This window comes from Mustela nivalis (genome assembly GCF_964662115.1).
Source record: "Mustela nivalis genome assembly, chromosome: 4".
NCBI lineage: Eukaryota > Metazoa > Chordata > Mammalia > Carnivora > Mustelidae > Mustela > Mustela nivalis.
In genome coordinates, this window is record NC_139023.1 from 66,589,842 (window position 1) to 66,615,350 (window position 25,509).

Below are 25,509 nucleotides of genomic sequence, written 5' to 3' on the forward strand. Positions count from 1 at the left end.
CCAGTCCAGATGGTGGACACCTACTCTGTCTCCTGCTCTCCCAGCATTTCCCACGGTGGACACTGCTCGTTTGCATCACGAAGATGACTTCCCGGGCCCTATCCAGCTTTGCTCAAACATTGAAGCTGAGCTGAGGAAAGGAAAGGGAAGGCCTACTGTGGCCTTGAGACAGCGCCACCTTCCTGGGGAGCTTCCAGAAGGTGCAGAGGGCCTGAGGAGGGAGAAACGTGGCAGGTGGCTGGTGATTAGGACAGCCATGCGTCTGGGCCAAGACTTCGGACAGCGGTGGCCCCCCATCCCACGCCAAGGGCAGCGAGAACCGGGTCAGCCAGGTGTTAGCACGTGGTGTCCATGGTCTGCCAGCTGCAAACACATTAGGATCATCACTCCCTCGGGTCACAGGCTGACCTCATGGAGTGTGATCTAACGCTAGTGCAGGCGTGACAGAGCAGGGAGACCCTTAACATGGACAGACACAAAAGACCAGTCTCCCGCAGGCGGAAAGTTTGCCAAGATTCCAGCATAGAGATTCCTGGATGTCTGGGGTGCTGCTCCCCTCACGATGTCTAGAGGCTTCACGATGGAGACCACAGGGCTCAAGTGCAGGGACAGGGGCTCATTCCTCCCGTTCTGCAGACAGGGAGGCCAGTGTCCTGGAGAGGCAGCTGGCCTGTAGCTCCCTGCCTGTCTGCTGGCCCGCAGGGGCTGTGCAGTCCCAGGGACTGGCAAGTGGCCAGAGGAGGGAGCACCAGGCATGGTGCTAGGCTTGCGAGCTCCCAGCCCCGCGGTCTGGCCAGGAGGTCACTCAGGGGCAGCCTTACTCCTCTGCGAGCGACACAGAGCTGGCCCAGGCAGGAAGCACATGGAGCTGCATCTCCCTGAGGACACAGGGAGCAAATTCCATGGTGAAGCAGAAGCCCGATAGAAGGACGGGGCACTGGGGGCTGTGCCAGAGAAGTGTCTTCTGGGGTGTTCCCCCAGGCCCTACAACATGGGCCAATTCCATCAGTGCCATCAGTGCCATTTCCAGGGTGCTGGGTCATGGCCCCCAACAGAGTCCTTGGCAGAATGTTCTGGAACCATGCATCCCTCAGCTCTTTTATTGGCTTTTCTCCTACATTTTCAGGAAAACTTAAGATCTTTTTAAAGGGAAAGTTAGCATTTTTCAAGAGCTTATTGTTCCCTGTCTAGATTTAACTCACTGTTCCAGAATCTTCCATGCTCTTGAAGCCTGAATAAGCCACTTGTCTACAGCACGGAAGCTCAGCCTGCCTCAAATCTGTTTTTGCTCTTTCCTAGGACATTTGACTAGAGCGTCTCCATCCTGTTGCTTCTTTAAAAAATTCCACAGGCTCGCTTTTTCTTATAATAAACATGGCCCCATTCATTGTAGAGACTTTGAAAAACATAAGAAGAAAAACAAAAGGAAATAAAAATTACCCCGAATTCTATGAGCAGTTTTAGTTTTTTCACGACATTATGATCATTTCTCTGGAAAGTGCTTGAAAAACACTATTTCCGTTGAATTCTACTATATCCTAAGGACATAAGGACATACCTAGTTTATTCTATGTTTTCCCACATCTGTATGTCTTTCTGTGTTGAGCTGGCCCTATGGCCCCTCTGCCTTAGGGATCTGTGTTTGCCCCTGGGGTTAAGTCTTCAGAGTAGATTCTTGGTAGGGTCACCACTCCAAAGGCGTAGTAAGTCTGTGGCGTCTTCCTGCCCCTTGCCGCCACATATGATCAGATTGCGCTCCAGACATGTGCCGATGTACCAATTTGTCTCAGCGGGTGCCCCCCACCCCTCGTTGAGACTTGAGAGTGAAACACGAATCCCTGGGTGTGGTAGTTGGCTTTCCTTTGACAGTTGGTACCCCCCCCCCCCCCCCCCGTGCTTCTTCCTTATCCGTGTGTGAAGCGACTGCTCCTGTTTTCCAGCTGGGTTTCCATGACTTGTTTACTGATTTGAAAGCATTCCTTCTGTCTGGTGTGTCTGCTGGGGACAGATTTACCCCACGTGCTCCTTGCCCACCGATTCCATGTGTTGATGTCCTTTGATTTATAGAAGCCTTATATAGAAGTTATATTTATGAAAATTCCAGAGAAGCCTTGTGGTTCTTGCTTTGCATATTTTCTCTGGCTGGTTGTGCACCTCCCAACCCTCCTTGCCCCCAGGCCAAGGCATTGTCTCCTCTTTGGCTCCTGCCCTGTGGCTTGCTTCATTCCACCGCTAACTCTGACCCAGTTTCAGAGGTCCAGGGGTCCTGCTTTCCAAGACCATCTCTGAGCACTGGAGAGAGCGTGACTATCAGGGCTGATGGCCATCCTGACGCTCAGGCAGGGTTGCTCCCCTGTCCCACGTGGAGGCCTGCTCTGCAGGATTCGGTCTCCAGCTGCATTCGCGAATCTGGCTGGCGGTCCCCCTGCATCTCCCTCATGCAGCTGGTGGGCCTCCCCGGCTGTCATTTGGGGTCGAATGTTAAGAATCTGGGAGGGCTGTCCTCAGCACAGGCTTCTGAGCCTCTGTCCTCAACAGGCGATGTATGCTCTGACCCAGTGTTCCATCCCTGCAGAGGGGAACAGCTGACACGCCTCCCCTGTTGTACCCCTCACCTGTCTGGGTGTCAGAGGCCCCACTTCCCCGCACCTACAGAGGCAGTGGGAGGCTGTGTGCAAGGGAGGGAGGGCACCTGTGGCTGGATGCTTGACCTCAGCCTCCCTGAGCCTCTGTTTTGTGGGCCACAAAATGGGCCAACAATGGTCACCAGCTCAGGTGGGTCTGGGGGAGTAGCTGAGAAGCCACGGAATGTTGCTCCTGGTTGTTACATTGCGTTTTCCTTGTTAATCATCTTCATTACTCCCTGTTTCTCACCCATTATTTCCTCGGTGCGTGGCTCACGGGTGTTACTGTTCCTTGCTGTCTTGCTGTTCGAGTCTTGGCTTTCCCTCCCCATTGCATCACTGGATTTCACTGTTTCCAGCCTTGTTCCCACTCTGCACGGGTGGCGTGACCACTGGCAGGGTGACTTGCAGCCCTTGGAGGGACTGTCCCAAGCTGATGGGCTGTGGACAACTCCGGCCTCCAGCCCCACCTCTGCCTGATCTTGAGTCTCCCCTGGCTCCTTTTCCAGTTGATGCCTTGCCTTTCTCTGTACTGTGGCTCTGTCATGGACCCCCCCACCCCCACTGAGCTCCTCTGTCTGTTGCCGGGGTTGGGACCCAGGTTCAGGGGTGTTGGGCCCTGGGGATTCCCAGGGTCCAGCCCCCAGCTGGCATCCTGTGTTTCCTGGAGCCCCCTGGGCCCCAGTGACCCACCTCCCCAGAAGGAAGGAACCATTTGACATCGCTGTCTGAGACCCCATGGACCCTGGCCCTGCCTCCATGGCCAGCCCAGGGAAGGGCGGCATGTGGCTGCACAGAACGAGCTTCCTCCAGAAGCATGTGGTGAGTGGGGAGGCCTCTATCAAATGGAAATCTTCCCCAGAGGCAAGGCCTCCATCACGTGGAAAACTTCCCCAGAAGTGGCTCTTCTGATGTGCCATGTGCATGCCTCCCCCCGACAGCTTTCCCTCTAGCAGATGGATTCAGGTCAGCTCCTCTGTGCTGGGATCAGCCCTGCCCCTGGTATCTTCTGGCCACCAAAACCCGGCAGGGCGTTACTCCCTTCCCAGTGTATGATCCATAGCCTCAACTGGTGCTGGTGGTGGGGCTGGTTGGAGCTGCCCCGGGGATCGAGTCCTGAGCCAGCACCTTCAAAGGGAAGGGGGTGTGGGTCAGGCATGGGAGCAGAAGGACTGTGCTGGCTGGGCCAGTTGACCACTCAATGACCTGAGATGCGGAGGAGCGGTTTCCCAGCCAGGCCCGCCTGCCGCGTGGCTGGTTCTTCCTGGGGGCTTGGCAGAAGAGCAGCTCCAGGATGGCGTGATTGGGGGCAGAACTACCCCAACCTCTCTCTGGCAGCTGTGGGGCCCTGGGCTTGTGTCCACCCCATCGGGACACACCCATCATTGCCCAGAGCTGTTCTGGGGCCGGCCTGCTGGGTGTGGGCCATGCTGCTGCAGCCCTTGGTCCCTGGGGCAAGTGTCTCCTCTGCTGTGCAAAGAACTCCGAGCTCTCCCACCACGTCTGGTCCCTGGAAAGAAAAACAAGAATGATTGAGCAGGTTAAAAATAGAGAAGGACTTGGAATTAATTTGACTCTTGAAAAGCAGATGAGGCGTGATGACTGTTAGCAAGTGCACGGCCGACCTTGGGCAGGCCGGGAGCTGAGCGCAGGCATGCGGTCAGAGGGCAAGTCAGGGCCGGGCTCTCACCTGAGCCCCTCACAGGCACCCCCCATGCACGCTGCAGCAAGCACAGTGACTAAGGCCCAGATCGTTAGAACCCCACAGGCCCACTACAACCCTATAATGCCACGGGGTAGTCCCGCACACGGTAAGCATTTGAGCAGGGGTCCTGGGAAGGGTGCTGCCCTTCTTGTTGACGGACCTCCCTGGTGTTAGGGTCCTTATTACAAACTCCCAGCCAGGGGTGGAGCTGGCCTGGCTGAGGGGTGGCCGTGACTACCTGGTGAGTGGGCACCCAGGACAGCTCCGTCCTGGCCTCTGCCCCCTGGTGACCCACCCAGCATGACCTTAAAAGGCCCCCCTCATTCCAGAGAGCTCCTTCCTCCAGGCTGGCTGCTTCCCTGCACCCCACACTTCTTAAGTCCTCTCACCCTAATGCTCTCTCTGCCTACTGCTCTCTCTCACCATCGTCAGCACACGACTGGGCCCCTCCCTCTCTTTCCTCCACCGGCCCCACCTGTCCTTCCACTGGTGCCTGCATAAGATGGAGAGTGACAGGTGGAGTCTAAGGCAGCTCCTGCAGTTGGAGCAATCAGGGGAGGCCTCCCTGGGGCAGGGACATTTCTGAGACCTGAATGGAAGGCATGGGAGAAGGGAGATGTTCCCCAGGCCCTACGTCCAGCAAAGGTCAAGGTACCAGGTGTTCTAAGCCGGGCTGTTCCGACGGTGTGAAGTAGTGTCCACTGCGGTTCCAGTCGGCACGCCCTTGAGGACTAGTGACACTGAGTGTCTTTTCATGTGCTCGTTTGCCATCAGCCTGCCTTCTTTGGTCAAACATCTACTCTATTCAGATTTTTTGCTGTTTCTTTCATTTGGTTGTTTCCTTGAGTTTTGAGAGTTCCTCATTCATTTGGGGGTACTTTATCAGATATAATTTGCAAATATTTTCTCCCAGTCTGTGGATTGTCTTCTCATTCTGAGTGTCTTTTGAAGAATAGAAGTCCTTAATTTTTATGAAGTCCACAGTTTGTCAACTTCCTTCTTTCATGGATTGCAATTTTGCTGATATAGCTAAGAATTATTTTTATAACCCCAAATGACAGAGGTTTCTCTTCTAGAAGCCTTATATTTTTTGTTTTACATTTAGGTCTGTAATCCATTTCGGGCTACCTTTGTATATGATGTGAGGTACGGATCAAAGTTTTATTTTGTTTTGCATAAGGGAAACCAATTGTTTCAGCACCATTTGTTGAAAAAGCCCATCCCTTCTCTACTGAATTTCTCTTCCTCAGATCAGTCAGCCACATGCATGTGGCTTTATTTCTGGACTCACTAGTCTGTCTCGTTGATCTGTCTGCAGGGACCCCAATACCACACTGTCTTGATTATGGTAGCCTTATAATGAGCCTTAAAATCAGGTAGTATAAATCTACAACTTCTTTTTCAAAGTTTGTTTTGCTTTTTCTGTGTTCTCTGTATTTTATGTGAATTTTAGAATCAAGTTGTCAATTTATATGAAAAACAAAAGCAAAACCAAAAACAAAGCCTACTAGGTCTTTGGAATTTTGTTGAATCTACAGATCAACTTGGGAAGAATTAACCCCTTAATAATATCAAGTCTTCCAACTCATGAACGTAGTACACCCCTCCTTTTGGTTAGGTTTTTAATTTTCTCAGCAAAGTCTCACAGTTTTTATTGTAGAAGTCATGCCCATCTTTTGTCAGGTCAGATTAATTTCTAAGTATTTTACATTTTTGATGCTATCATAAATGATATTGTCTTATAATTTTGATTTCCAGTTTTGATGGCTAATATAGGGAGCTGTATCTGAGGGCTGTATACCAGTGTTGTCTCTTGTGACTTTGCGGAACTCCCTTCATTACTTATAAAGGTTCTTACAAAGATTCATCAGACTTCCTATGGATGATGCTGTCACCTGTGAAAAAAGCCAATTTTATGTCTCCTTTTCCATTGGATGTGGTTTACTTCTTTTTCTTGCATGTTTGCCCTAGCAAGGACCTCTAATACAATGTTGACTAGAAATGTTGACACAGGATGTTTTTGCCTTATTCTTGATCTCAGAAGGAAAGCATTTACTATCTACTGTTGGCTGTAGGATTTTCATAGTGCTCTTAATCAGGTTCAGGAAATTCTCCTTTATCCCCAGTTTGCTGAGAATAGATGGCTTTTCTGAAATGCTTTTTCTCCATCTTTTGTGATCATATCATTATCTTTTAGCCTGCTAATGTGATAAATGGCATCGATGGATATTCAGATTTGTTAACCTAACATTCCTGGGAACTTTACTTGGTCACTAGGTATTATCCTTTTTATGTGCTGTTGGCTTTGATTTACTAAAATTTTGTTAAGAATTTTGCATCTGGTGGTGAGGAATGTCCGACAGCAGTTTTCTTTTCTCTTGATGTCTTTTTCAGGATTGGGTATCAGAGCAAAGCTGAGATCCTGGGGTGAGTTGAGGAGCAGTCCCACTTTTTCAATTTTCCAGAAAAGTATGTAGAGAATGGGTACTATTTTTGCCTTGAATATTAGTTAGAATTCACCAGTGAAGCCATCTGGGCCTAGAGTTTTCATGGGAAGGTTTTAAACTCTTGTTTCAGTTTCTTCACTAGACATAGATTTGTTCAACTACCCATTTCTTGTTTGGTGAGTGGAGGAGCTTATTCACGTAATCCTGGGTCCCTGCTCTGTCCTCTTGACTTCCCCCTCAGACAGGCTGATGCCAGATAGCTGGGTGTTGGGGTGAGGGGTCCCTCTGCTCCTGGTCTCTGGAGTCCAGGCCAACTGCCCCAAACCCTGCCCCGTGGCTGGCTCCTTGCACCCCGACCAGTGTCAGTTTTCTAGGTGATCTCCGCACTCTCCTGCCTCTGGTCCTTGCTTGCTCTTTGGGTCACCATCCCCTCCCTGTGTGATGCCATTCCTCCCATCCCTGCTACGCTATGTCACTGTGTGCCTTGGATGAAACTCATGGGGTGCTTTGCCCAGTGGCCTGTCAGGCGCCACGGCTGCATGTCCTTGCCATCCTTGTTTCACAGATTTGAAACAGGCGCTCAGAGCCCCTCAGCAGGGGGAAGTCCTTCTCATTTGTCTGACTCTGTTTGGGGGCCAACTACAGAACCCTGGGCCTATCCCCAGAGTTCAGCCTCGAGTCTCAGGTCTGTGATGTAGTCCATCCTCCTGGCTCCCACACCACCTCCCTTAGGCTGTAGGGTGTGACTCGGGGTCCTTGGCTAGGGGAAGCATACCTGCCCTAGCTTGAGTGAAAATGAGGGGTTGCCAAGAGTTGGAAGGCAGCCGGTCACAGCAGGATACCCTGAGATTTGGAAGGGGACAGCGGGGCTCACGTCCAATCTCCCACATCCTGGGCTCTGTCCTTCAGACTTCTGCCCCTGCCAGGGACCTCTTCTGGCCCCTGCTCCTCAGCGTGGTGTGGCAGCTGTCCAGCCCAACTCTCAGGCACAGCCAGAGCTGGTCCCCTGTAGCAGGGCCCATGCCCCCATCCCAGCCTGTGTGTGCCATGTGGATATTCATGGCTATGGGGGCCACCCAGCCAGACTCTGCAGCTCCTCCTGATGCCCTGCAGCCCCAGCTTTGGGAGGTGTCTCCTAGGAGCTGTCAGGGACAGAGCTGTCGTCTCACAAGTGGACAAAGCTGGACATGATGGTGTGCCAGTGTCTGGGGACACATGGGACCCACCAGGGCAGCTGTGGAAGAAACAGAGAGTCTCCATGGCAACGTGGGAGGCAGCAAGGCATCAAGTGCTCCCCAGCATGGGAGGAGGATATGCACCCTGTTTCACAGACCTTCTTTGGGTCCCAGCAGGCTTGGGGTGACTCCAGGCACGATGGACCTGCATGTTGCCAGGCTCTCCATCCCTCTGGACTCTAGGAAGACTGGCCTGGGTGGGGGGTCTGTGTCTAGGGAAGTGACTCTGAGGGACACAGGCACACCACTCTGGCCACGGCCACCCTGTCTGTTAGTTGTTGGGCTAAGAGGGCTCAGCGAGGGCCAGGGGCACTGGGCAGTGGGTCTATTGTGTGTCCTCCCTGTTTGGGGAAACCACTCGTCCCTTAAAGTTCTTCAGTCCTCGGGGCTCTGCAGAGCATCCTTTAGTGATGAGGGATTCACCAAGGCTTCCTGGCTGTCCCCCACAAGTGTTGTGGGACACTTGAACTCCTGTGTCCTTCTTGATGGATATCATCCATAGTGATGACCAGAAGATATTTCCAGGAAACCTGATCCCAGATCGTGCACCCCCTATGGCTGTGGTGGTCTGCCCCTGTCCCCAAGGGCCCATGTCTGAGTCCTGGCCCTCACCCTGGCCAGGGCGGACCAGACCCCTTCCCAGTGGTGTCGGACAGCCTCACTCCTCCCCAGAACTGGCAGGGAGGGAGCAGTAACCCTGGAACCAGGACGGGGAAGCAGGTGGGCTTCAGCCTGGTGGACTGCAGTGTCTCCCTGCACAAGGGTCTCTCTTAAACGTGCACATACCTGGCATCTCAGTTTTAAACCTTTTCACATAAGAGTAAAACATAACAGGATTCATTGTTAAAGGAATGCACAGATAACAGACAAATAACTGACATCTTTTGAAAAAAACGAGGCTGCAGAGTGACTGGTTCTCGAGGTAGGTTTGAAGGGCAAGTGGAGTCAGGCCTGGCTGCCAGTGGGGTCATGGCCAGTCATGACGGGGGCACAGCGGGGCATGGCTGGCTGGGCCATAGTGTGTGACCTCACAGGAGATGCCAGAAGGCAGCTTGGGGCAGGGAGGTTGTGCGGCGTGTGTGAGGTGGCTGCTGGTCACAGTCGACCCTCAGTCCTGTCCCTCTGTCCCTGCTGGGTAACTTTGGAGGAGGGTTTGGTCTCGACATCGTGACCTGGGGTGGGCACTGTGCCCGTCCTGACTGTGTGCTCACACACATGCACATGCGTTCTCAGGGACATGCACGTGCACGCACAGATGTTCTTGCTCTCACATAGGCACATTCAGACTCGCTAGAGCACATTCACACACACACACATGCACACACACACACACACACACACACACACCTCTGCACTCAAGCCCCCCATAGGAGATTCAGTGGGTGGGGACCCCCCTCCCCACTGGCAGGGCCCCAGGATGCTGAGGGGAGCAAGACTATGCCCTGGGCCCCAGCTCTTGAGGCAGAGGAGGTAGAAGACTTACCTCCCACCCCAACGGCCACGTGGCCCTATGCCCCCTGCCTTCCGCCCACCTCCAGCCCCATCCTGTGTGCTGGAACATGACCCTCACACATGCTCCTCCCCACTCCGTGCTCCTGTGGCCACCGCACAATTTGTGGGAAGAACGCAGCAGACAAACACGTCCTGGCAGGGCGATTTCCCTAGAGGTTTAAACACTGATTATGAGCTTAGACTCCCTTGAACTGTTCGAGCCATAATTATGTGTTTCGTGGGACTGCCTCTCCAGAATGCCTGGCAAGCTCCAGTGGGCTTCGTTGGCGGGAACCGGCCATGTCCTTGGAGCCTGGACAGCGCTGCCTCTGGCCGCCACTCTCTCATGTGCACTGATGCCCTCCACATGTGATCGGCCTTTTCTCCCTGGACCAGTCGGTGGTGATTCTGCCGTGCGTTCTGTCTATAGGAACAGTTTCTGGGCCCAGCAGGGCAGAGATGGACCTGGGGTTGGATTGCCGGTTCTGTGCCCAGAATGGTTTCCCCGGGGAAGCAGGACCAAACTAGGGCACACCGGGCTTCAAACAACAGGAAGATCCCACGTCACAGTTCTGGAGGCTGGAAGTCCGAAATCGGGCCATGCTCCTTTTGGAGGCCCCAGGGGAAGGGCCTTATCTCCTGACCTGGCTCCTTGGACTCCCAGCACTCACGGCCATGTGGCCACGTCCCTCGGTCTCCCCTCCATCCACACACAGCCTCCTCTCCTTCTGTCTCCTCTGCTCCTCTTAGTGGGACCCTTGTCATTGGATTTAGAGCCTGTCCGGGCAGTCCAGTCTCAGGTCCTCGGGTTTGGGGTGGGCACATCTTTTGGGGGCCCTCCCACTCCTCCTTCATGGTGGGGGGCGGGGAGCATTCCAAAGCTGTGAGGCATGAGGAGGTTCTGCTGGTGGCTCCTTTTCCTGAACTCCATCTAGTGTTCCAGAGAGAAAGCGTTCATTCCCACGGGGAGCCCTCTTCTCATTCTCCCCCACATCTAATGAACGCAAACTCTTTGTCCAGCAGGTAAAGATTGGAAGGTCAGTGAGGAGCGGGAGCAGGTGAGGCTGCCTTCAATGTTGGGCGTGCAGCAATGAAAAGAAGAGAGGGTGCTGCCGGGCCAGACTTGCATTCTCCCAGAGTGAGACAGAGTCAGCACACACATGCTAAGTCAGGGTGCTGAGTGTCCCAAGTTGCACAATGCAGGGTAGGGGCAGGAAAAGAGCTGTTGGGGGCAGGGGTCCTGCTTGTGGTCAAGGAAAGGCCTTCCAGCAGAGCATACCAAATAGAGGTGTCTGGGTCTGGGCCCAGTGACATCTATGCAAAGGCCCTGTGGCCAAGAGTGTGTTTGGCTTCTCTGAGATAGCAAGGAGGAAGTCTGAGAAGCATAAGTAAGTGGCAGGTATGGGAAGGGAGGTTGACAGAGAGGGGTCCAGATTCTGCCAGGGCCTATAACCTTCAGTAAGGATTTTTGCTTTTTCTTGGACTGGAAAGCAGGGGTGGAAGATTACAACAGAGGAGGGACATGTTCTGACTTCTGTTTGGAAAGATTCTTTGTTCTGAGCCTTTGGTAATCTTGGTAGGAGCTACAGCTCCTCAGGGTGTCCCCTGGCATGTCCAGGGGTGTTTAGGCTTGCCAAGTCCTGGGTACTGAGCTCCTCTGAGGCCTCGGGTTCGTCCTGCCTCTGTGAGTCTCTCAGGGCCCGCCCTGTGGGCATGCTGAGCTGGGCAGGGCTCTGCAGGAGCCCTGGGGCCTGGTCTCCAGACAGTCCTCACTTTGTCAGCCTGCTGGCTGGGCAGTACATGGGAAAACGGGGTCCCCCTGTAGATGTGAGTGCCCCTTTGCCTTCAGCCTATATGGTGTCCACAGAGGGTCCAGTGCCCGCTGTTGGTCAGCACTCTGTCTAGCAACTGCCTGTGGACAATCAACACCCTTCTGAAGGGGTGGCCCTGGGCAGTGCCCAAATAATGGCCATCCCTTGGGGTCAGGCAGACCCAGACAAGACCCTGGCTCAGGTCCCAGCTGAGACCCCGCTTCTAGTTCCGGTGGTCTCTTCTTTTGCTCCCCTCAGCCCTTCGAAGCTGACTGCCTGCCTAGGATCTGCCTCTGTGTGGAGTTCGGTGTCTCTCTCTCAGCTGACCCCCCCCGACCCCCACTCAGCCAGAGTCTCAGGCTCCATGGCCTCCACTGTCTGGCATCAGAGAGCTTTGGCGTGCAGGCCGCTGCTCCAGTCTCTAGGAAGACATCCCAGCCTCTGGGGTGCCAAGCTGTGGGGCTGGGGCTGCAGAGCTGAACCCCAGGGGCACCCACTCAGTGGCTGACTCCCGCCACAGGCAGGACTGTGGTGCCATCTGCTGCCAGACGCGCTGCCTTTCTCCCCAAAGTCACATGCATTCTGATGACAAAAGTAACCCTTGCTCACAGAAGACACTTGGGAAAAAGATAAACTTCTCCATAGTCCCGCTCCTCAGATAAACTTGGTGGTAATGCCGGGATGGTCTTCCCCATGTCTCACCAGGCACATACGAGGTCTTTAACTTTAGAATACGACCTTTTCACTTAATCTGTCAACGCTTCTAGCATCTGTCCTTCTACAAAGTAGAGATTGTGTGGATGGGACCTAGTTTGTTGAGCCAACCCACTGCTGATGGACATTTACCTTACAAGCTGTTTCCTGAATAGGAGTTTGCGACATGATTACAAGAAAAACCTTCCTTTATTCTTTGAAGTGTACACTTGACTGGTTCTTAGCATGTTTGCAGCTATTCACACATTTTTGTCACCCGATAAAAAAAACCCCACCGTGTCCCTGAGCAGCGGCTCCCTCTCCCCGCCGCCAGCCCCGCCTTCTGTTTCTATCCATCTGTCTGCTCTAGACATTTCAGATAAACAGAGTCACACACTGTGACCTTTCATGAGTTGCTGGGTCACAGCTTCCTGTCTTCCCACTTCCTCCTGATCGTGCTGCACGCACGGCTCTCTTCCTTCTACAGCTGAATAGTGCTTCCCCGTGTGGAAGGACCATGGGTGTTTGCCGGCTTCTCTGTTGATCTACGCTTGGCTTGTGCCCACCTTGGAGCTCTTGAAAATAATGCTGCTGTGAACACCTGTGAGCCGTGTTTGTTTGGGTCCCTGCTCCCAAATCTTCTGGGCAGATCTGTCACTGACTCCGGGGATCGTGAGTGGCAGCAGACATTGCCCATCGTGAAGTCCCCACCCACTTACCTTGCGTGACTCCCTATCCTCGGGGGCCTTGTCCACGGAAACCATGCAGCTCAGGAGAAGACAGCCGTGGTTCGTCATCTGGGTCCCAGCAGAGCAGGGGCACGTCCAGCCACCGCCTGCCGGCCGTGGCTGCTCCACGCTCCAGGGAAACACTTAAAGCTCATTAACGAATGTTCGTCATGTTCGAGGGCACTGGGCTGGTGGAAGGGGGCCCGTGGAGCCCTGGGGCCCTGTTCAGGCCTGTGTCCCTCTTCCATGGCTGGGGGTGTCTGTGCTTTTCCGTGGCATAAATTAAATTTAAGCATAAATTAAAAGTCAGGGACAAGGCTGACGTTAAGCATATATTAAATAAACGTCAGGGACAAGGCTGGAAGGGAAAATGGGGAAATTTTCTTAGATTACAGGATAGAGGAGTAGAGACAGAAGAAAGGAAGGGAGTGATGGAGGAATTGAGCGCTCCCCCCAGGTGGTCCCACTTAGCTGCATCGGAGAATGGAGTGCGTGGTGAGGGCAGGACCCCGTCTTCATAACAGAGTCCCACATGTGGGGGCTTGGAATGACAGAAAATCACCCCCTCACTGTGGAGAGGCCAGAAGTCCGAAATCTGACCAGTCCACCCACCTCCAGACCCGGTGCCGGGTCCTTCCTGCCTCATCCAGCTCCCTCTGCCCACTCAGACTCGTTGGGGCGCCGTGGGGTGCTGGTGACATACTGAAGCCCGGGAATCTTGACTTCCGTGCCACGAGAGTTTAGCTCTCACTTGTGGGCTTTCAGGCTCCAGAAGTCCCTAGCCATGCCCCCCATGCGCCCCGTGTTTCCTTCCTCATGCAGTGGCTCCACAGACCAGGCCGGGTTGGAGGCCGCCTCCTCGACCACAAGAGAGAAGATCCGGTCCAGGTTCCATGGCAGCCACGACCTCATCCACCGCCTGTTTGTTTGCATTTCAGGTGCCCAGCTGGGTGTGGGGTGGGGCAGGCGGCACCAGGCTGTGGGGCTCCTGGGGGCTTGCCCACCTGTGTCATTTCTTCATCCCCAGCCCAGGGGCAGGGAAGAGGGCTTCATTCCTCTGCAGGCCCCCCAGCCAGGACTGGGGAACCCATGGCTCCCACGGGGCCTTGGCGGCCTACACGGGGAGGTTCTGTTCAGTTTGTGGTTCAGGCTTAGTGTATCCCGCCTAGTTTTGTTTCCCTCTCTGGGGATGTCTACACCGCCTGTTTGGTCCACCCCCGACCCCCGGGGGTTCAGAGGCACATGAGCTTTTCTTTGGCTCTGTTTAATGAACACATTCGTGTGGTTCACAGTATAAAAGTGTGCAGCACTCTCAGGCCTCCCGCATGCCCTTCCCACCCCCACCTTTGAGGGCTGGGCTCCAGCTGGCCTGCTTGGCAGGAGCGAGGCCCGTGGCCTGATAATCCTGCAGAATCAGGGTCATGCTGGGGGGCAAGGGCCCCACGGCCACGGCCAAGCCAGGCCAGGTGGGACCAGGAGGACCTCGGGTGACTCTGAGCTCTGGTTTGCATAGGTTTGTGTCAGGAGTTGGAGGGACATCATGCCCAGCAGGTGCACAGAGAATCCTCTGGAAACACCGACTGCAGCACTATCCTTGGGATGGGTCGCTGGGCTCCCATTTTGGTGGGATGCTGCAGCTTCTCCCTCACTTTGCTGTCCCTGGCAGCCAGGGCCACCCCCACAGAGCTAACCCAGCACTGCTTTCCACTGAGAGGGCCCTCATTTTCAGAGAGAGGAGACCTCCCAAGGTCTCTGCAGGGAGGGTGGGGCGAGTGCATTCCTGCTAGGAGGGGGCCGTCTATGTGGTCACCCCTGCCACCAGCCTTCCCTGGACTCTGGAGCTTTGACTATGGCCAAACTGTGGCCCAGGGGCTGGGCGGCCCCCTCTTGCCCTGAAGAACATGTGTCAGTCCCGGGCTGTGAACTCTGGCCAGGATCACCCAGCTCACAGCCCTGAACCCCTGTAGCTGGTTGGCCTGACCTGCTGTCCGTTTGTCCTTCTCTCCCAGGGGTGGCCGACCAGCTGCAGACGAACTATGCCAGCGACCTGAGGAGTATTCTCAAGACCCTTTTTGAGGTCATGGCCACCAAGCCGGAAACAGATGACAAGGAGAAGTTAAAGAAGGGTGAGTGCCCCCAAGGGCATGTCCGCCCCCCCCCCACCGCGCCCCAGGCCACACACTCCCCCTGAGCACGTGAGACCCTCCAGAGCCATCCAGCCTGCCTTTCCATGGCCCACCGCCCACACGGAACTACCAGCACTGCCAGGCTCTCCACTACATACCAAGGGGCACAGGTCACAGGCCCCACAGGTGCCCTGGCAGGTTTGCAGGTGCTCCCAGCCTCCACGCACAGGCCTGTGTGTGCAGCACCTCCTGCTGTCCCTGCATGCCCTCCAGCAAGGCTGTTGACTTCTCAAGGCCAGCAGGCTGTGGAGAGGTTGGGGGATGGGTGCCAGACAGTGACCCCAACTGCGTTGACAGTGGGAGCCCAGCCCAGGGTCAAGGAGGGTCCTAAGGCCCCACCTCATGGGGGGAAGTGGCCGCCTGGGACCTCCCTCACATGTTTACAGATCCCCACACATCCTAGCACAGACACACACTCACCCTCACACATGCACACACTCTAACTGCACACAAGCTCACATGCACACACTCACAGCTCTCACATGCACACGTGGATGCACACACACACATACTCTCATGCAAGTGCGCGCGCGCACGCACAGACAGACAGACACACACACACACACACACACACACTCCCACATGCATGGGGTGGGGTGGGGCCTCATCCCTGCTGGCCCTCCCCTTGTGCTAGGCTGAGATACCTGTTCTGGGTGAGCTGCCCATCCTCATGGGGCTTCTGGGTGCACGGGGCAGCCTGCCCAACTGGAAAGCCCGCCCCCACCCAGGAGGGCACATCCTGGCTGCAGGTGGGCAAGGAGCAGAGTTAGTCCTGTGTGTTGTCCCCTGCTCTGCCTCCTGGGAGCCGGGCCACCGGGCTCTCTGGGAATTTGGGGCAGGGCTACTTCTGAAACATCACGACTCAGAAAAGGTAGGTGCCATGGACCAGTCCTGCAAGCAAGGATGGTGGGCTCCTGGCTTCTGGCTCCCAGCCCCCATCCAGGCCTGGTCCCCCTACTGCCTCGGGGGTCATAGCCCTGGGGGACCTTCCACACACAGGCAGTGCAGGGGCTCTGGGGCTGGCAGCCTACAGCAGGGAGCAGCTACAGACCTCAGGGCCCAGAGCACAGCCTGCTGGGGCAGTGCTGACTCACCCCTGTGCTGGGGGACTGCGGCTGGCTTTGGGGGAACTGACCCACTTCTGGTCTCCTGCGGGTGGGCCTAGCAGGGACAGGAGCTTGCCCATCAACCCCACCCCTTCCTCTCTCCCTCCCTCTCTCTTCTAGTCACCCAAAGCCTACGGAGTGCAGCCTTGGAGGACTGTGCGCTGTGCCAGGAGACCCCATCATCCTCTGAACTGGCCGCCAAGAGCAGAGATGGGGACTTGGAAGGTGTGTGTGAGGTCTGCGCCAGGCCCCAAGGTGCTGCATGCTGGGCAGAGAGTGAGGAGCCTGTCTGGACTGGCCGCCTCTTTGTCTGGACCCAGAACCCATGAAGGCTCTGTTTCTCCAACTGGTGGTCCCTTCCCAGAGGCCCTCTGGGCCTGCAGTTGCCCCTAGGGTGAGCGCATGGACCCCCTAAGCCAAGGCCTTTGGCTGTGGCCAGAGGTGGCTGAGCCCACCTGCACCCACCTGCCCACAGAAAGGGCCTCACGTGGCAGCTATCTGGCACCTTTTTCATAGGGGACTGCACTGTCTGGTCAAATGGGAGTCCCAAGCCCCTTCTCCCTTTTTAGACTGGAGGTCAGGCCTGCTGGGGGCCCGGTGGCTTAGTGATCAGGGAGGGAGCCTCCCGGGAAGGCTGGGGGCACTAGCCACCCTTCTGTGGAGAGGGGGTTGCCCACGAGTTTTGAAGGGGCTGGACGCCTAAGAGAGGAGTGACAATGGATGGAGGCAGAAAGGCCTGGCCAGGTGTCAAACAGGATCAGGGCCGAGGAGGCCAAAGCTGACCCCGCCATAGGCCAGAGGTCACAGCACTCCTGGTGCACCTGGCCTGCTGGCTGACCCTGCAGGTCCCTGGCTCAAGGCCTTCCTGGTGTACCCCAGTCCCCTAGGGGTGACTGAGGCTGTGGGGTTGGGGTGTCAGGAGCAGCACAAGCTCCTCACCTCTACCTTTCCAAAAACCATGCACAAGGGTATCTGTCATAGGAACTTGGAGCCCCTCTGCTCAGGAGTGACTGTAATGAGCTGCGAGCTGCAAGGTCTGGCATTGCCCAGTGCACAGGAGTGCATCTGGCCTTATGTGCCTGTGCTTAGGGCTAAAGTTGTCATCCAGGAGTTCCCTGGGGCCAGCCTAGGATTCGACACGGAGTGGAGGATGGGGGCAAGCACAAGATACGGCCTCCCTGCAGGGTGGGGGTGAGCTGACTGGGCCCAGAATGGAAGGCCGAAGAGCTGGGTAGGAGGCAGTTTGGGGTCTGTGCAAGCTAGCAGGAAGAGGGGCAGATTCTCCAGGGTGGGCAGGAGGCCAGGAAACCCCAGGCCCTTCTGAGTTCTGTTTGGAGGCCCCGAGGGTGGGGCTTAGGGACACAGGACAGTGTCTACTTGAGCATCAGGCTTGGGGGTTATGTGAGGCTGCAAGGTCCACCTCTGAGCACACACTGTAGTCTGAGGAGGGATCCGAGCTGCTCTTTTCCCCAGGCCATGGATGCTGGCCTCGGAGCCTGGCAAACCACAGTCAGTTTGTTGCCCCAAATGGGAGGACAGTGCCTGTCTCACTGCGTTTGGGAGCCCGCTTCTCCCCGTGCTGACATGCCTCCCGAATTCCAGAGCAAACCTCCAGAGGCTTCCATCAGCCAGGGCCTGGAGAAGTCAGCTGGGACAGGGCCCACATGCATGGAAGGAGGGGTGGCCTCTGGCCTGAGCCTGGCCTGCAGACGTGTCAGAGAGGGGAGGGCTGGGGGTCTCCCTGGGCCTCTAGGACCCCAAGAGTCTGAAAACCGCCCTGGATGGGCAAGGCTGGGGGCATCTGAGGCCCCCACAGGGTGCACCTAGAGCTGTGCTGGGGGGTCGATCTCTTCGTTTCTCAGCTACCACCTCTGCCCAAGGGGTCTGCCAGGCTGGGTGCTGACAGAGAGAAGATAGGGAGAAGACCATCTGGGTGGACACTCCCAGCCCACATCCTGAGTGCTGGTAGCCTGGCCGGTGGCACAGCACAGTTTGTCGCTGGGGGCTGGTGCACAGGTGCCGTCCGTGAGGCCAGCGGTTTCCTGAGACCGTAGCCAGCAGCGGGAGTCTAGGGACTGGGGGGAGAGAAGGAGGGCAGCCCGCCATCACTGCTGCAGGTCTCCCTTTGGCTGACCTCATTCCCATTGTCCCAGATCCACCGGAATGGGTCCCCGACGAGGCGTGTGGCTTCTGCACAGCCTGCAAAGCGCCCTTCACTGTCATCCGCCGGAAGCACCACTGTCGCAGCTGTGGGAAGGTGAGCGGTCCGGTTGGTGGAGGGCGTCCCTGTGATCCGGGACAGGCTCTGGGCCTTCCCCTGGCCTGCGCAGAGGTTCTGGAGGCCAGGACAGAAGCCCTGGGGACCTGACAAGGCCTCTGAGGTCTTTGTGCAGGGGTCCCTGAGCCCTGGGCTCTGCTCTGACCTGGCCCCCAGGAGTTGAGGCCCCCAGCTCCCCCACAGCCTGGGTCCCCGATGGTGCTGTCCCTAGCCACTGCAGAGCTGGTGGTGCAGGAAAAGAGGGTGGGAGTGGTGCCCGAACCCCCTGCATGAGCCTGGCCTCCTGGGACAGTGACCCAGGCCAGGTTTTTCTGGAGGTCCCGGCAGCACTTGCACAGGGAGGGCGTGGGAAGCGGCCCCCGCAGGCACTGGGTCGAGGGCTGTAGAGGCCCCGGGCTCACTGCCCACGCGGCCCACCCCTCCACCACAGATCTTCTGCTCCCGCTGTTCCTCGCACTCAGCGCCGCTGCCACGCTATGGGCAGGTGAAACCAGTGCGCGTGTGCACGCACTGCTACGTGTTCCACGTCACGCCCTTCTACAGCGACAGGGCGGCCATCTGACTCGCCCCACACCTCGCAGCTGCCAGGGCCCTGCGACTCCCCAGCAGCCGCTGGCCGCACCGGGATCGCTTCGCACCTCTTCAAGCGCTGCCGCCATGGAGGTGCTGCTGGCCGCCCCGCGCCCCCGCCCCCATCCCCGCTGATACCTGTGGGCCCCCATTCTCCCCCCACACGGAGGGCCCACGTCAGGGGTCAGCAGGAGTTCCGGCAGTGGGGTGGCTGTCTGGGCGGGGGTGGGCACTCCGGTTCCCAGGTCCCGCCCCCATCCCTCCGAGAGGCTGCCACGAGGCCCAGCCACAGTAGAAGGCCCCTTCAGAGCTTGCCCTTGATCAGGGAAATGGGGTCACACCTGCGGCCAAATCCTGGGCAGATGGGGTGCACCTCTAGGAGAGGGGTCAGGTCTCAGTTCCCTGGGCACTTACCCTTCTTTCTCCCCACCTGGTGCCTGCAGCTGCCTCCTCACTCCCCAGTGCACCTGTCCCTGCTTCCCTTCCGGACCTTGGCCAAACAACAGACATATGGGTTATTCTCAGAGGGGGAGGTGCAGATGCACAGCCAACCCCTCTAGGCCCGCAGGCACCCACTGCCCTCGGGTGCCTGCCTGCTGATGGGATGGGGGGCAAACAGCCGCCTGCACAGCGCTGAGACCCAGGTCCCCAGGTTCTCAGGCCCCGGGCTCCCAGGGCAGAGGACAGCCGCCCATCCACTGCCACCACCCCCTTCCCTCTGTTCCCCCCACCCACCCCCGGACCCCAGGCTGAGGCAGCCAGCCGCCCCACACCAGACAGCTCAGGCTGAAACCTCAGGCTTCATGCAGTGACGGCTGCAGCTCTGTTTTTAGAGAGATGGCACACGACTGCTTCTTTTATAAGAAAATCCAGCTACTGCGGCATAGTGGGCGCACATGCACAGAGACGGCTTCTTGGGTATACAATGGAGGGAATATTATGTATTGAGATTATTTTTATTTTCTAAATGCTGTAATTCGAAGCCATTTCCATAAATCTCTTTAAGGATTGCAGACACTGGTTTCTGATGTGAATGCAGACTTCTTTTTCTGTCTGGGAGGCAAAGGTGTTCTTGCTAATACACATTCTCTCCTAGAAAGCTTGGGATGTCTGCACTCTTGTGACGGATGAAGGGCTCCCACCAGTCTTTAGGAAAGGGGTGGCCAGCCTGTCCCACTCCCCAAAAGCCCCACCCCATGCCCTGCCTATTTGTCCAGCCCCTTGTCTCATGTGTCCTCAGCTCTGACCGCTAGCCTGTATGTTTGTGTCGGAGGGGGGCTTCTCCACCCTGGTCCAGGGCTGGGCCACCTATGCCTTCTGGAGTGCCCTGGGGAGAATGCAGGCCGCCAGGCTGCACCCTGGGGTTGCCATGGCAATGGTGTCTTCCTCTGCTTTTGGAGGCTAATCCCTTGGGAACTGGGTGCCCAGTCCCTTGGAATGGGGGAATAGCTGGGAGGAACCCAGTGGCCACCAGATCCACTTTCTTTCTGAGAGGTAAAAGAGTGTTTAGAATTTGAAGGCTCCCTAGGAGCAGTCCTGAGTCTTTCAGGAGCAGAATAGAAGGGGTATCAGGCTGCCCACCTGGACAAAGTTCCTCCCACCCCTGTGGGTGGCTGTAGCTGATGTTGCCGGCTGGACAGTGGTGCCTTCTGGAAGGTCATGTGCTGGCAGGGGACGGGGAAGGCAGCCCGTGCTGCCACTGACCAGGAAGTCAGCCTCTTACAGGAGAAGCCTCTATGGAGAGACCCTGTAGGGTCCCCATTCCTCTCTTCAACAGGCACCCACAGTTGTCACCTTCCAGACTTAAGATGTGACAGGCCCTCCTCATCTGCCAGGTCAGGCTGGGAGGAGTGGAGACCCAAGAAAGAGGGTCTGCCTGCCCTTGGCACAGACAGGGCCGCTCTCCAAAGGGAGAGGCCTAGGCCCCAGGGACACAAGGGAGCTCTGCATGTGGCCAGGAGCCAGAAGGCCCTGCATGTCAGACTTGGCCTGCCTTTGTGCACCCCCACACCCGGCTGCCCTGCAGGGAGGTCTTGGACCACGGAAGCTGCCAGTGAGGGTAACTAGCTGTAGCGTTTGTTCAGGAATGAAGACGGTACTGAATCATTAGACTTTCCATGCTAAACCAGGGACGTATGGTCACTCTACCCTTCTAGGGCTAGCCACACTCTAAGGGCAGAGCCAAGACATGGTGGGCAGGGATGAGTCCAACACAAGAGTTTTCCACTCAGGAAGGTTCTAGGAATGACCTGCTGCCTGCCACAATAGGGGCTCAGGATTGGGAATCCCTGGGGGAAGGGACAGGGAGAGAGCCAAGAGCTCCAGGTTTGGAATCAGCCTTGCAAGCTGGTCTTGGGCCTGGAGCACACTAGCCTTCCTGAGGCTCCCATTCCCCTTTGTCACCATTGCTGTGGTGTTCCCACTGCTGTTTTCTAAGCACTCTACTCCCCTCGACACTCCCCCTGACACTCCCCTGTGGGGCAGGATCCCTGTGTCAGGTGGAGAAACTGAGGCTCACGGAAGTTAGTAGGTGGTGGCCACAGCGGAAACAGAGTGCCCCAAGACAGCCCCACCCGCTGTGCCTGAAGAGCCACTTCTAAAGGCCGCTCTGGGGACAGGGGCACCACCAGTCTCAGAGCGCCCACCACACCCCTGTCTGGCATCCAGAGGAAGGCTGGGGGGCTGCCAGGAAGCGGGCACACCTGGGTCTGTCTTGCCTGCCTCACCCCTCTCGGGCTCGCTCAGGCCCTGGGGAGAAGGCCTTGTATGCTCCCCAACACCGCCACCGCTGGCTTCCTGGCAGCAGGCAGGGGCCCTAGGCCTGGCTGGGCCCCGCAGGTACTCAGGACCCGGATGCAGCCTGCCGGTGACCAAGTCAGAGGATGGACAGTCAGAACTGGGAGCACCCAGTGCTCTCTGTACCCACCGGACTTCGGGAATCCCTAGAGCAGGGAGAGCCACCATACTCAGCCTCGGGGCGGGGGGGTGGCATGGGGGTGGGAAGAAAGGGGACACCCTGTCCACTCCTTCCTCCTCTCGCCATAGGTTCAGCTTTGTCCAGAGCCCCCCCACCAACTCCCACACCCACACCCTGGCCTCTGGAGGGGCCCTGCTGCCCGCCCCCACTGGTGGCATCTGTCCCCACAGACATGTCCAGATACAGCCCACCTGTCTTCAGGCCTGGACCACCTCTCCCAGACCACAGGTGGGCAGCCCCGGGCACCAGCTGTGCGGCCCTGAGGTGGGGTGGGAGCACCAAGAACAGGGCCATTTAGAGTCCTGGATGCTGAGGAAGGTGACGGGACAATATCTCCAGGAGGTCCCTGGCAGGAGTGGGATGGGGCGCTCCCTTTCTCCTGGGGCTGACAATGGGGCTAAGGATGGGGCTCCCTCCAGGGTCCTCACTACAGCCCATGATGGCCACCAGGGGGCGCCCATCCCACAGCCTGCTCTTCCTGCAGGTCTAGCCTGGGGTGGGGCGGTGGGGTGGGCACTGTGGCCACTGGAAAGCTGCTTGCAGCGGCTAGGGGGCTGGGGGCCAGCAAGTACGACACACAGGACAAACCCATCTCAGATCCGTCTGGGAGTGGGGAGGAGGCGTCCTGCTTGGAGCTGGACACCTCAAACCTCCAGGGCTGGGCCTGGGGACTGATAGTCCCTGCTCTTACGGTTCCCTGGACTCTGCATTGGGAGCTAGGGGGAAGGTGAGCAGGACCCAAAGGGCCTGCCCCTGCTGCTTCCCTGACCCAGAGTCCTGGAGGCGGTTAGCTCCTCAGAGGCCACTCCTCCAGGTGGCCCTCCCAGACAGCAGCATCACACCCACCTCCCAGGCTCACACACATCCTCAAAGCACAGTCTGGGGGCTCTTTGCAGTGGTCAGGGCAAAACTCTCAGGGCCTCTCCTGCAGAGAGGGGAGGGGCAGAGCCCAGCACCAAGCAGTTAATCAAAGGGGACGTCACCCCGAAGACTTAAAAACACAAGCATGGCTCTGTCTTCTGCTGCTGTGCTCAGGGCGCCCCAGGGCTAGAGTCTGCCCCAGAGCGGGGCAAAGATGGGCACCCAGATGCCCCAGACCTTCCCTGCCCTTGGGGGCCTGCAGGTCCAGAGTAGGGACACATGCACTGGTGAAGCTGGCTGGGCCTTGGGGGTGAGGGGGTATCTGTGGAGAATGGGGTGTCAGAATGCCCCCAAGGGTGTGAGCAATGGGGGTACTCCTGGGAAGGGTGGAGCACATACAGCAGCTCAACTGGGTCACTCCAGACACCAAATTCCAGCTTTGTCCTGAGGGCACTGGGGAGTCATGGGAGAGTTCTGAGCAGAGCAGGGCACAGTCAGAATTGTTGTTGGGACACCTCACAGGGAGATGGGTGGGTGGGACAGAGGCCAGGGTCCCATCAGAGGTGATAACACGCCTCCCATCACACAGGGCCCTGCCGGGCTGTGTGGATGGAGGTCTGGGAGGCCTCAGTGTCCTCCGGAGGCAGCTTGGGCCACACTTGCCAGAGCCCAACCCTATGAGTCTAGAAGCTGCTAGATGACCTGGAGCCCAGGGGTGGGGGCTGGGGCTGGGTTTCCTGGGCTCGGACCCTCAGGGCCTCCAGCCTAAGACTAGAAGATCTCCACCCTAAGACCATGTGTAGCAGCCAGGTACAGTTTAGAAGGCCTGGAAGATTTCCTGGAAGAGGTGGGGAACAAGCCAGAAAGGCCTAGGGCAGAGAACCCAAGAAGGTGGTACAGGGAGAGGGGTTTTTGGTGTGAGCCTCAAGGTTCCTAGTGTTTGTGGGAGGGAGACCTGCCCATCTATTCCAGATGTACTCTCCCTCAGACAACAGGGCTCACAGCCATCAGGGGCCTGGAAGCAGCAGCAGGGCTAACCCCTGCCCCACCTGGGCCCGAAAACGGATGAGGTCGCTGGCCCCGAGCCATCAGTTTTCCACCCTCTGGCTCAACACCACAGCAAATGCCTGGGTCTATACCACATCCCACCCTCAGACCTTTTTTTTTTTTCTCACTATAAACTTTAAAAAAATATATTGTTTTTGGATATCTTGGTTACAAAAAAAAATTTCATTTAATTTACAATTGTTTAAGTTGTCTAGGGTCATCAAGCATAGCGGGAAAACTTGTAAAGTGAAAAATCTAGTCCAAAGACTGTTCACAAATACAATAAACTATTTTCTTATTTTAAGTTTAAAAATAACATTGACAGGGGCGCCTGGGTGGCTCAGTGGGTTAAAACCTCTGCCTTCGGCTCAGGTCATGGTCTCAGGGTCCTGGGATCGAGCCCCGCATTGGGTTCTCTACTCAGTGGGGAGCCTGCTTCCCCAGCACCCCCACCTCCACCCCTGCCTGCCTCTCTGTCTACTTGTGATCTCTGTTTCTCTGCCAGGTAAATAAATAAAATCTTTTTAAAAAATAACATTGACATTGTTTTAGCTCTGCACACATTTAATTATATCTTCATGCATCTTGATATCATCGCTACCCCCTTACTGTATTCTGGAGACCGTTTTCTCCTGAGTGCTAAGCTTTGTAGAAGGCCCCAGACGCTCAGAGGCCGGGCCTGGTGCCCATGCCTGGCTGGCTTGGGCAGCTGCCACTCCAGTCCAGTCCAGTCCAGTTTGACGGGGACTCTGATGCTGGCCGTGGTGACCTGGCAGGCCCTGCCCCTTGTCTCCGTGTGTAGGGCCAACGCTTAGAGGCACTTGCCTATCAGGGATGATGTTCGTATCCCTGCCACTTTCGGGGCATTCCTTTGTGCCCTGCCCACTGCTGCCTGGGTCTTTCCATGGATCCTTCTTTCACCCCAAAGCCACCCCGAAGGTACTGTCTGCTTTTATAGCTGAGAAACAGGCTGAGAGAGGCTAAAGTGAGCTGGCCAAGGTCTCGTGGCCAGACTAGAATTCAGGGACGATTTGGGGGAGGGATGCAGGGACAAAAGTCCCCTGGACTTCCCTCTGGTGCTGGTGCATACTGGACATCTCAGGGCAGGAGAGCCAAGGCTTCTGGGAGGCTGGCTGTCATGCTGGGCTGGACCTGGTCCTCGGATGACCCCAGGCCACGCTCTTTGTCCCCCCACACCACAGTCCCAGAACCTGCCTGTTGGGACGTAACCAAACATGGCCTCTCCCCCACTACACCTGCCATGGGTCAGGTAAAGGCAGGCTGAGGGCTGTCCAGGCAAGCAGGCAGCCCCTCACTCCCAGAATGCTGGCGCTGTGTACCCAGGTGGGAGCAAGGAGTTCACCCCAGGGACGGAGTAGGCAAGGAGAAGGTGAAGCCAGGGGTGGGGCATCCTGGAAGCAGGAGGAGGAGACTTTGGAGAAAGAAGGGCCTTGAACACCTTGTCCTGAGGGCAAGGTGTGTGTGGGGGGGGTGCTTCCTGGTGCCGTGCTGGGAGCCGTGGGTATGTTCCCAAGGCTGTGAGGTGGAGGTGAAACTCTGGGTCCAGAGAAAGGGAGCCAGGGCCCAGTAGGTGTGGAGGAGGCTAGGAAGCAGCTTTCTAGAGGTTTCTTTCCCTCTGATGTCCTTAGGGCCTTAAATCCCCTCGTGGTATCCTAGGGGTGGGGAGTAAGTCTGCCTTTACTGAGCTCCTAGGCCAGAAATCCTCATGCCATCCCCTCAATACTGCAAG

General features: G+C 56.8%; 1 protein-coding gene across 7 annotated transcripts in view; it reads left to right on the forward strand.

Moving 5' to 3' along the window:
* ZFYVE28 (zinc finger FYVE-type containing 28) overlaps positions 1-22,304 on the forward strand; it is a 105,589-nt gene extending 83,285 nt beyond the window's left edge. For 2 of the 7 annotated variants that reach the window (XM_082727070.1, XM_082727068.1), the window contains exons 9-10: positions 6,724-6,756; positions 9,759-13,550. In XM_082727070.1, the coding sequence (XP_082583196.1) occupies positions 6,724-6,756; positions 9,759-10,389 (664 nt within the window). In that variant the 3' untranslated portion in view covers positions 10,390-13,550. Of the gene's footprint in view, positions 1-4; positions 1,452-6,723; positions 6,757-9,758; positions 13,673-14,743; positions 14,861-16,146; positions 16,252-18,179; positions 18,284-18,734 lie in introns of those variants that run through there. The other 5 variants (XM_082727071.1, XM_082727072.1, XM_082727069.1 and 2 more) reach the window with 5 other exon arrangements.
* Positions 22,305-25,509: the final 3,205 nt, after the last annotated feature.